Genomic DNA, 12,551 nt, shown 5'->3' with positions numbered 1-12,551 from the left:
TAAAACTAAAACTTAATAAAAAACCTATATAGACATAATAAAAAACTAATAAAATGACAACATTACTACAACTGTAACTAAAACTAAAATAGATAACTAATACAAATCAAACTACATTAGTTTATCAGTAATCCTAAAAAAAAGGATTATGAAATCATTTGAAATGTTTCTTTTAAAACATTTCAAAATATTATTGATCCTAATTTGAACACTATGTGTGAATGTTAAAATAAATGTATTAATAGATCTGTTGTAATTATTATTATCATTATTATTGTCTTACTTTGTTTTATTTTACAGAACAACAGTACAATTACAATACTAACATTTATGAATGTTGATGAAGTTCTTGCTTTTTCTCAGCTTTTATTTTGGCAGAAACCCGCAGGAAGGTCTCATTGTTTCTTTTTGTTGACAACAGAAGATTTATAAATGATTCTCATTACAAATTAGGGAAGATGTTTGTTGCACGTATCGCATTGTCACATGCCTTGTAAAAATTCATAAAAATGTTACTGAACAACTGATGAGTAACTCTGTTTCAGCGCAGATTTTCCTTGCGCTTTGGACTTTGAACCCTGGAGTTGCGAGCTCGTGCAAAACTGTTTGAATACATGCAATTCATGTGTGTATTAGAAAACATAACATTCTGCAGTTTATTTATTAATTGTTTAAGGCCATTTCATGATTTCAATCATCATACAGTAACCAGCAACAACCACCACTTCCTCTTCTCATTGAAGACCTGCGATGCAGCACTAAGCACTCTTTCGCTGTCGGTGATTTTAATAATTTTTGCATATTTCTTGGACAGTTTTAAATGCTTCCACTCTGCCGACATGTTTGCTGCATTATTGTGCGCCTCTATTTGGTCACGTCACGTCATTGTTCGGTACAATTTATTCTGTCTTTTCGCTTATTCGGCCAAACACTAAAAGAGTTTTTTTTTTTGTCCTGGCTTGTGGTGCTTTCCTTATCCTGCCCTCCTCTCTCTGTCCCTAATTTGCTTCCTGTCTATTCTCCACTGTGCAGTATAATAAAGGCAAAAAAACCCAAAAAACTGTAGCCCATCCTACACGGTCTGTCATAATCCTCATCCGGTGACAGACTCTGACCAACAAAACACCCTGAGTTCAAAACTGGGGTCATGTCCATTGTAACATGGTATGACAGTACCTGCGCATAACACTTAATAAGTAAGTGGTAAGGATGCCAACAGGGACAAATTCCTCTGATGCTGACCCATTACTGAAACAGTCCCATATTAAGCCCAGTTGTACCACTGGTGAAGCTTCTATGATGAGACTCAAAGTCTGCAAAATAAACCTACAGGAATGTCTTGCTCTGTTCTAGATTGATTCAGACAGAGGTGAAACGAGTGGACACGAACAGTAGAAAGTCATTCTTGCATCATGCATGAGTTCAGTTCCAACCCCAGAAGATTTATTCTCAAACCTAGTCTCCAAAGGTGATCAAAAACAAGGTCTCGATGCTGGAACAACACAACACAAAGTCTCCAGTTGAGTTAAAAATTGGATAGCATACCCTTCTCTAGGGTTCAGAGAACCTTATAAAACATGAGGGGTCCAGCATGCACCACACCCTGTTGTAACCACAAGAACCAAGTAGTGCCTGTGAGAATTAGGGTTGGGCGATGTCATATCCAAAAATCATATCACATTCTTATAACACACAATCACGATTCACGATCTGAATCACAATCTTCCCAATTTTGAGATGTACTATTGAGTAGTGTTGGGTCCATGTTCACCTTGTCGAGTCTGTGTCGAGACCTAGTTTTTAATCAATGGAGTTTGAGTGGGAGATGTTTATTAATGTCTTTTTATTTTAATTTTATGTTGTTACTTATTTTTTAATATTTTATATTTAAACATGACTTGGAGTCGTCTGTACTCTGAAAAATGTCTGTGTCCAAAATGTCCAACTCCAAGTCCGAGTCCAAGTTAATTCACAATTGCAGTCCGAATCTGAGTCTGTCACGTTGCGCCTACGGTGAGGAGCAAGGAACAAGGAACGAGGAGAACGCTGGAGAATCAGGATACACAGTCTTGACATTGACACCACAGGAGTCACACGTAGGACACGGGAATTGACGATCAATACCGGACGAGAAACGAGGGGCAGAAAACTCTTTAAAGACACTGAAACTAATGGGACACACCTGGGAACAATGGAACAGAACGTGGAACACCTGGAACAAATGATAACACAATCAGGACAGGAACAGGAAGACCAAATAAGGAAATAATCATAACATGGAGCACGTGGGGGAAGGAAACACACACAGACACGGAACAGAGTCTGAAATTACTCCCCCGTCCCGCGCCGTAACAATTCCACCAGGGAGGGGGGGGGGGCGCCGTGGAGGCTGGTGCAGGACTGGGACACAGGGAATACCTCCAGGGCGGATCAGGCAGTCCAGGGTGCCATGGCGGCACAGGGAGCTCGGGGTCTCGGGAACAGTGGCCCTCCCTGGGCTTGACTTGGGGACTGGAGCCTTCCTTGGGCTGGACATGGAACTGGAACCCTTTCTATGCTAAACTCGGGGACTGGAACCCTCTCTGGGCTAAACTTGGGGACTGGTGCCCTCACTGGGCTAGACTCGGGGACAGGAGCCATCACTGGGCTAGACTCGGGGACAGGAGCCTTCACTGGGCTAAACTCGGGGACAGGAGCCCTCACTGGGCTAAACTCGGGAACGGGAGCCCTCCGTGGGCTAAACTCGGGAACAGGAGCCCACTCTGGGCTGGATTCGGGGACTGGGAAGCGCTTACAAGGAGCTGGCACTGGAGGGTGCTCTGGAGGAGCAGGCACAGCAAGGCGCTTTCGAGGAGCTGGCACGGGGGGGGAGGGGCAAGAAAACAAAAGAGTTTCAAAAAACAAAAACAAAATGGGGAGAAGGGGCGCCGCATACTTTCTGTTTGTGTCCAGTATTCTGTCACATTGATCGGGGTTGACGATCAATACCGGACGGGAAACGAGGGGCAGAAAACACTTTAAATACACTGAAAATAACCTTCACCATTCACCGCCTGCCCCGCCGAAGAGGACTTCACCAGCCCCACTCCTGACCCAGAGCCCAGCCAGCCATCACTCCGCTACATGGATAGTACTCCAGAGTCCACAGCAGACAGAGAGCCTGTACCCGCTGTGATCAAGGAGCCAGCACTAACGGATGCAACAGAGCCAAACTTCGCCCCATAGCCCAAGCTTGATGAAACGTCTTACTAGGTGCATGAGTCAGCAACATGGAGTCGTCGGAGTCCTCGTCGAGATCGAGGGAGCTGATAGGGACTCCACCCACACTCCAGCTACTGAGGTTGAGCTGCAATTGGCCTCTGGGAACTTTTATAAGGAACTTATTTGAGGAGGATTTTATTGACTGGTTTGGAAAGGTTGTTTCCAATTCCCCTGAACCTCCAGTGTTTCCTTTTTTAATATTTTTAAATTGCTAAAATGTTCAAAAAAGCATCTCTTTTCTGATGGCGAAATTCCGGCTGACGATAATTAGTTCACTGCTCAGGGTTCACTTTCACGTGGTGTGACGCTCTGCGTATTTTCTATGCGTGTGCGCTCCGCTCAGTCGCTACACTGTTGCTGATCGTTCATGCTCATCGTTAGACCTACCTGAAAAACTAAAAAGCAATTTATTTCATTTGTCATTATTCATCATATTATATCATTATTTTTTATTTGTGCTATCATTAGTAATTTCTTTATTTGTTCTTATTTTATTACTGACTGCTTACTTGTCATTTTCTATTCAATTCAAAGTTTGAAATCAAGCTATCTCGTGCTACTGCAACAAAATTACCCCACTGTAAAATCAAAAATACACTGAGTGAGCAAAAATATGTGAGATAGCTAGTTATAATGGTAATTAAACAATGTTTACATATGAATAAAAGCCTACATTAAAATCTGTCATATAAATTGGTCTCTTCATTAGAAATTAGCCTACTGATTGCCACCATTGATGGACACATTTTTTTTAATAATATTAAAAATATCTGTATGACAGTATATTCTGCAGTTCTTCCCTGCTGTACCGAATATCTATACCTTTCAAAGTATCATATCGAAGTTAGAAATTCAAGTATTGTGACGAAATCAATTTTGTAGGGTGCCACAAATTTGTTAAAATTTCCAAAGTGTGCCGCGACTAAAAAAAGGTTGGGAAACACTGTTCTAAGCTACTGTTCACCTGTGTTCCCTCCCAGCCTCCCTCTGTTGCCTCCTCTCCTAAAGCCAGCCAGTTCCTCAGCCCTGTCTTCACTGGTTCCTGTCAGTCCCTGAGCTCACCCTCAGTCAGTGCCATCCGGGTGCTTTGATCCGCCTCGGGCCTTCCAGTCTCCAGCTCCACCTAGGTGTGAGGATCCCCAGTCTCTGCCTCCAGCCTCCGAGGCCTGGATTCCACCTCGGTTCTTTGACCGATCGTCTCCGCCTTGGCTCCTAGTTCCTTCATCTCCACTGTGGCCTGTCATCCCACTGGCTCCACCGTGCTCCCTTGTCCCTCTGGCTCTGCCTTGGTCAGTCATCGACCCTTCTCCTTTCCTCCTGCTTAACCTTGGTCCTATGTTGCTCCGGTTCTGCCGCTGTCTTCTGAATCCCCACCTCTGCCTCGGTCACCTGAGCCATCAGCTCCGCCTTGACCCTCCCGATCCTCGGTGTCTCCCTGGCTCTGCAGTTCTCCGTCCTGGGCTCCTCTTCCTCTCCGCCAGACGGCTCCCTGGTTCTCCACCATGACTTCTCCCTCCGGCGATTCCCCCGTGGGCCGCTGTCCCCCAAGATTTTAAAATGTATACAATGTTTAATAGGGTGCCAGTGCAGTGTTGACAGAACTGGGCTAATAGTAATATGGTCATACTTCTTGGTTTTAGTAAGAACTCTAGCTGCTGCATTTTGGCTTTCGAAGGAATGATTGCTATCAAATAGCACACCTAGGTTCCTAACTGATGACGAAGAATTGACAGAGCAGCCATAAAGTATTAGACAGTGTTCTAGGTTATTACATGTGGATGTTTTTGGTCCTATAATTAACACCTTTGTTTAGTTTTAAAAATTTAACAGTAAGAAATTACTAGTCATACAGTTTTTTTATATCAACTATGCATTCCGTTAGTTTTGCAAATTGGTATGTTTCGTCGGGCCACGAAGAAATGTAGAGCTGAGTATCATCAGCATAACAGTGAAAGCTAACACCATGTTTCCTAATAATATCTCCCAAGGGTAACATGTAGAGTGAGAAAAGTAACGGTCCTAGTACTGAGCCTTGAGGTACTCCATACTGCACTTGTGATTGGTATGATACCTCTTCATTCACTGCCACAAATTGATGGTGGTCAGATAAGTACGATTTGAACCATGCCAATGCACTTCCTCTAAAGGCCGGGACACACCAAGCCGATGGTCAGCTGTCGGCCAACATCAGGCCGTCGGTGAGCGTCTGTCAGGCTAGTTTGTTTGGTGTGTTCCACTTGGCGGCTCTCGTCGAGCTTACGGCGGTGTAAGAATTAAAGTGAAAGAAATTAAAACGAGAAAGTAAATGAAAGCAGCACTGGCAGAAGGCTGTTCTTACGTTATGTGATCTTACCCAGGCATTCCAATATGCAAATATTTTCATAAGCATATGAGCCGCTTAAAATGTTAAAGTTATCAGCATAACTAATATTCTAAATGGTAAGAAAGTGCTGCTTTGTTTACGTTTCATATATCTTCATATATCTCCTATATCATTGTTTCGGTTTCTCCTTTTGAATTATGAATATTTACTATGGATAGCTGCTGATATAGACAGCTAATTCCTCTCAGGCAGGCGCAGAAGACACGTGTTAGTTTGCAGTCGGCTGTAGTCTGAGCAGTGTGTTCAAGCGCAGCTTTTTGGTCCGACGTTGCTGACGCTAGGCGACAACACCATCGGCTTTCATCGCCGCTAGTTCTTTGAAGTCAGCTTGGTGTGTGGCCTTAATGCCAACATAATTTTCTAGTCTATGCAAAAGAATGTTGGTCGATAGTGTCAAACGCGGCGCTAAAAGCCAGTAGCACTAATAGAAAGAAACAACCACGATTGGATGATAAGAGCAGGTCATTTGTAACTCTAATGAGAGCAGTCTCAGTACTACGATACGGTTTAAATCCTGACTGGAAATCCTCACAGATACCATTTTTCTTTAAGAAGGAATATAGTTATGATGATACTACTGTGACGAGAGGGGCGGGGCCGAGAGCCGTGGGAACGGAGCGAGGCCGGTGGAGTAATTGCTAATGAGCGACACCTGCGCCACTCACCGGTCTCGAGTCTCACGGAGGAGCTCCAGAAGGATAAAAAGGAGGAGTAACGACGGTGAAAGACGAGAGAGGACCAGGCCTGGATTTTATTTTGTGTTTTGGTTCTATTTGTGCGCGACAATCGTCCGCGAGGGGCTGTCGCACTATTTTGTGTTTGTTTATTTTATTAAATTGTTTAAATGTTCGCTGGTTCCCATCTCCTTCTTCCCGAACTACAAAAACTGTGTTACAACTACCTTTTCTAGTATCTTTGACAGAAAAGAGAGATTCGAGATCGCTCTGTAATTACTTAATTCGTTGGGGTCAAGTCTGGGTCTTCTCCTGGCTCCTCCCACCGTCTACTTTATACCGTCTACTCTATATTTGTCAGACTCTGTTCCTTGTTTTGTGTGTGCTTTGCTCCCCATGTGCCTTCCTTGCCCTTATTTGGTCCTTCTGGTTCCTGTCCCCATTTAGTTCTATTAATTCCAGGTGTTCCTTGTTATTAATGATCCTCCTCATCTGTCTGCCCCTCGTTATCTGCCCTATTTGAGTTCTAGCCCGTTCTGTTCTCCCTCGTCCGGAATTGTATATGTCTACCCTTGCTCCTTCGTCTCCGTGCTCCTCACAGTAGCGAAACGTGACAATATTCTTGTTTTCTCCCTGTTTGTTTATTAAAAGATTATTAATTATCCCTCTTTATGCTTGACAGCCCATAACCACCCCTATTGAAAACTAAGGCACAATTCCTGTGCTCAGAAGGTATCAGAACATGAGCAAGAAAAACTATTGTTTAAAACACACTGTTATAAAATACAGAACACAGCATAATGGAAGAGCCCAGCATACACCATGGGTACACAACCTGTTGTAACCATGACACTGTAGTCACGTGAACCAAGGCACAACTACTTTGCTCTGAAGGCTTTTTGCACACTGCATGACAGAAAAAAAAAAAACAGATTAAAACACAGATGAACTGTTGTCTTCCGAAATGCAAAATGTGGAACTGGCACAGCAGAATCTTATGGACAAGGAGGAGAAAGCCAGATAAACTTCAGCACAGTTCTTCAATGTAGTTAATACTTCATTATTATGAGCCTCTTCCAATATAGTAGTTCATATTATACCGGTTCTCTCTGAATACTCGATTCTAATTGGCTGGCAGGTATGCATTAAAACTTTAATGCACAGGTAGTTCCAAGTCAGTTTAATCGCCATTCTATATTTAAAGGGTTAGTTCTCCCAAAAATGAAAATTAGCCCGTGTTTTACTTACCCTCAAAGCATCCCAGGAAAAAAGTATACTTGAATGCACTAAAAAATACTTAAATACCAGCAAGCACATTTGTAGTACATTCTTATTTTTTTTTTGTGCTAAATAAAATTGTCAAAATTATACACTATAAATACACTAATTAAAAGTATATTTCTACTTCAGTAATACTTCAGTGCAATTGCAAAAGTATACTAAATACCACTGAGATTTAAATGGATTTTTAGTGAATTGAAATAAAGTATACTACTGCAAAAAATATACAGAGGACTTTTATTATTGTATTTCCTAAAAGTGTGCTTTGAAGGATTTAAAAATTAGTTCAATGTTAGTAAACTTTTATATAGTTATCCTAAATTCTGTTATGGATGCGCTCGCTTTATTTGACGTCTTTTGGACAGTTGAAAAAAAAAACACCTGCCTACTCCCATTCTAAAGCTTGGAAGAGCAAAGATAATTTTTAATAACTCCGATTGGATTCGTATGAAAGAAGAAAGTCATATACACCTAGGATGCCTTGAGGGTGAGTAAAACATGGGCTAATTTTCATTTTTGGGTGAACTAACCCTTTAATTGACGCACACAAACGCACGCACACAGAGATCGGAGATCTTGCTGCATGCACACAGCACAGAACACACGATGTTTTTGAAGTAACTAAACTCACATCTTCATTGTTTGTAGAGAGATACACACAGACGCAGGTAATTCCCACACACAACTTTCATCTCTCTCTCTCTCTCTCTCTCTCTCTCTCTCTTTCAGTAATTAATTCAAATAAATGCTAAACTTCATTCAAATAAATGTGATCTTAACACACTACTTCATCTTTGTGTCTGTTATAAAGCGGGCAGAATGCTGGATCTAATGAGCCGTAACTGACAAAAATAACCAGCATTTTTACCCTTCCAGTCAAATAGTGTGCTGCAAACATCAACTGTTCTAACTTGTCAATGCTGGCAAATTACCTTGGTATAAACGGGACAATGCATGGCTAGCTGTGCATTAAATTATTTTAATGCATGACATGGAGGCAAAGAACCACCCAAAACACAGATTGAATAGGTGATTGTATGTTAGTGAGGTCTTGGGTATGATGTTGTATTTTTTTTAAGTTTTGTTGCAGTCATGCAATTATACAATGTTTATCAAACTCCTTTTTTTACACTGCATGATTTAATATACAAATCATAGTTGAAAGCCCTTAATATACATACTGTTGTTGGGAATGTAGATTGTAATTGGCCCTTCTTTTCAGGCTGGAGCTGTGTCAGGTGGAAGTAGAACTGGGCCGCTTCTCGTCTCTGCGTCAAGAGCTTGAGCTGGAGGAGAAGAACGTCCAGTCTCAGGACAAGAAGAAACAAAAGCTCAGACTCCAACGAGAGAAGCATGTTATCAAAGAACGTAGACATAAAGCACAACATGACAAAATGTAAATTTATTATGAAATGTGTCACACAATTACCGTATTGGCCCGAATATAAGACGACCCTGATTATAAGACGACCCCCCTTTTTCCAGATGTACCTTTTGGAAAAAGGCTTTTTAAAAAACAAATCTTGTTTTTTCTCAGTAAAACACATTTTGTCTTCAATTATTTTCATATTGCATATTTTTCCTATTTTAATTTTTGTTTTGAAAGTATGGTAAAAACTGGTAAAATGTATCTTACGTTTTAAAATCACAAAGAGAGTTTGGTCCCATCAGGCTAATGTTCATGCAGCTGTAATGTTTTCTCGCGATCTTTACAACACGCATTACATTACGTATTTCATGGCACACTCGTTTTATGCGTATTTGGCGCCACCTATTGTTGTGGATGTATTATTGATATGTCAAAGTCTAGACCCTGAATATAAGACGACCGCGTTTTTTCAGATGCATTTCCAAGAAAAAAACATCGTCTTATACTCGGGTCAATACGGTACATAAAGCTTTCATCACATACCCAGCAGTTTTCTTTGAACGTAGACAAATAACTTAGCCTGCCCTGATCCATTTAACACTTTACGTCAAGTCACTTTTAGGCTTGTTGTTGAATTTTTACCTGATGGAAAGTACAGTAAAACAGGCAAAAAAATTCCATACATTTTCAAAGGAGGCTATGCAATGTGAACATATTTGCATTTACAGTAGACACCAAAGAGCCTTAAAGCAATTAGGAAGGAAACTATTTCATATAGGAAGCTATTTGTTATTTTTCTTTACCAAAAGAACAATTTAAGTAAAAAAAAAATTATTTTTTATTTCTTATTTGACTCTTCTGACTTAAAATTATCTTGGCAGATTACTTATTGTAAGTTTACACAAAGTAAATAGTCTTTAACCTACTGCCAACAAGGAGAATGGCCTCTTTTTTTTTTTAGTAACCCAACAGTACAGCTACAGAACCTGGCATCACAGAGGCGAGATGTATGTGGGCAAACACCACTTAAAAAGCTTTTAATTGAAAATTTCTTAATGTTTGTTAATTTTTCAGACAACAATGTTGTTTGTGTGATCTTCCATGTGACAGAGAATATAACAAGGCTTTACAATTGGAGTTGGATGTTCAGAGGAAACAACAGCAACAGGCTCTTGCTAGCCATCGCAAAGTGGCTGTCTACCTCAAACAGACGTTACAGAGGTAGTTACAGCATATTTTATTTTATATTTATTTTATTTTATATTTACAACTTTTATTATTCTGATTTCATATTAGTTGCCAGTCTAAAATTTTATATGGTGTATTCAAAAGAATGAAATATATAACTTATTCTTAGAGCTCTTGTGTTCTAGGATGAAACAGAAAGAGGCTGAGGCAGAAGAGAGGAGGAAGGAGCTAATAAAGAAGAGGCAGACAGCAGTGATGACACTTAAAGCCAGTTTTGCTGCAAGTCAGGTACTCAATTCATTCGTATGTGTTGTTTGTTCAGTTGGGAGTTGTGACATGTCTGTGGAAGCAGAATCTGAAGAATTACACTATTATTAAATTGTAATATGTGTGTAATGCCTTAATCATGGTGCTCCATGGGGCCAAGTCAGGCTCAACCTGAACTAACAGCATGGGGCTTACTAACCTCCTTGTGGGTTCATCACCTTCAAGGAGATGCTTAGACAAAAGCAAAGGCTTAGACCAAAGGCTTTAACGGCAATGTTGGTGATGACAGAGAGGAGTGACTGGGAAGAATGGCCTACTTGATTTGAACCTGAGCTGTGTTCTGTTGTTGGACATTTGTTCTCATCATGGATTGGCCATAATAAACTCAAACAAATAGTAGGTGGGAAATAGGAACATTTGGCAGAAGATCCTGTTAAGAAGATTTTTAACTTCCACCTCTGGAGGAAGTATTCCTTCATCCCTAGGGAGGCTGGAGACATGGAGTCTGAGTGGAACCTGTTTAAATTAACAACAGGTGCACTAGATGGGACAACCCCCAAAACAGGAATGGCTTTACAGTTGAAGGCCACTGACATTTTTCCCTACTCATCTTTTCTGACTGTTTTTCACTAGTTTTGCATCTGGCTAGGACCAGTGTCACTGCTGGTAACATGAGGAGATACCTGGACCCTACAGAGGTTGCACAGGCAGTCCAACTCCTGCAGGATGGCACATCAATACGTGCCATTGCCAGAAGGTTTGCTGTGTCTCCCAGCACAGTATCCATATCCATGGAGGGATGCACAGACCTCTACAGGCTAGACAATGGCACCCTGACTGCCATTAGGTATCAGGATGAAATTCTTGGACTCATTGTCAGACCCTATGCTGGTGCACGACAATGCCCGGCCTCATGTGGCGAGAGTATGCAGGCAGTTCCTGGAGGATGAAGGAATTGATACCATTAACTGGCCCCCATGCTTGCCTGACCTAAATCCATTAGAACACATCTGAGACATTATGTTTCGGTCCATCCAATGCTGCCAGGTTGCACCTCAGACTGTCCAGGAGCTGAGTGATTCCCTGGTCCAGATCAGGGAGGAAATACCACAGGACACCATCCGTCATCTCATTAAAAGCATGCTCCGCCATTGTCAGGCATGCATACAAGCACATGGGGGCCATACAATCTACTGAGTACCATTTTGATTTGCTGCAGTGAAATTTCAGCAAAATGGACTAGCCTGATGCATCATTTTTTCACTTAGATTTTTGGGGTGTCTTTGAATTCAGCCCTCTGTAGGTTGATCATTTTCCTTTCCATCAAACAATGTGGCATCTTTTGTTCCTAACACATTACCCAGTCCATATCAGTATAGATATCCAGCATGATATTTTTCCCCATTGAGATCTGATGTTATTTTGAGAGTGTTTCTTAAATTTTTTTGAGCAGTGTATATACAGTCAGGTCCATATATATTTGGACACTGACACAATTTTCATAATTTTGGCTCTGTATGCCACCAGAATAGAATTAAAATGAAACAATCAAGATGAAATTGAATTGCAGACTTTAAGCTTTAATTCAAGTGGGTTGAACAAAAATATAACATAAAATGCTTAGGAATTACAACCATTTTTATACACAGTCCCCCATTTTCAGGGGTTCAAATGTAATTGGACAAATAAATATAATGATAAATAAAATGTTCAGTTTTTTATATTTAGTTGAAAATCCTTTGGAGGCAATGACTGCCTTAAGTCTGGAACCCGATCACCAAAGATCGGGTTTCCTCCTTTGTGATGCTTTGCCAGGCCTTTACTGCAGCTGACTTCAGTTGTTGTGTGTTTGTGGGGTTTTCTGCCTTTACTTTTGTCTTTAACAAGTAAAATGCATGCTCAGTCGGGTTGAGATCAGGAGATTGACTTGGCCATTGCAGAATATCCCACTTTTTTACCTTAAAAAACTTCTGGGTTGCTTTTGCTGTATATTTTGGGTCATCGTATATTTGTACTATGAAGCGCCGCTAAATTAACTTTACCCTTCCTGGGCTTAACTGGGAATCGGGAGCCCTTCCTGGGCTAAACTGGGGATCAGGAGCCCTTCCTGGGCTAAACTGGGGATCAG

The 12,551-nt window shown here is 41.1% G+C and overlaps 1 protein-coding gene across 1 annotated transcript in view; it reads left to right on the top strand.

Annotated features, from left to right (window-relative positions):
* The window catches only part of cfap74 (cilia and flagella associated protein 74), a 51,545-nt gene that overhangs the window by 5,576 nt on the left and 33,418 nt on the right, over positions 1 to 12,551 (top strand). Inside the window, exons 7-9 of the mRNA XM_016489125.1 lie at positions 8,822 to 8,995; positions 10,079 to 10,189; positions 10,342 to 10,444. Coding sequence (XP_016344611.1) covers positions 8,822 to 8,995; positions 10,079 to 10,189; positions 10,342 to 10,444 — 388 coding nt within the window. The remainder of the gene's footprint in view (positions 1 to 8,821; positions 8,996 to 10,078; positions 10,190 to 10,341; positions 10,445 to 12,551) is intronic.

This window comes from Sinocyclocheilus anshuiensis, unplaced genomic scaffold (genome assembly GCF_001515605.1).
Source record: "Sinocyclocheilus anshuiensis isolate Anshui unplaced genomic scaffold, SAMN03320099.WGS_v1.1 scaffold2751, whole genome shotgun sequence".
Classification (NCBI taxonomy): domain Eukaryota; kingdom Metazoa; phylum Chordata; class Actinopteri; order Cypriniformes; family Cyprinidae; genus Sinocyclocheilus; species Sinocyclocheilus anshuiensis.
The sequence above is the reverse complement of the archived record's forward strand: the minus strand, read 5'-3'. Positions and strand labels throughout refer to the sequence as shown.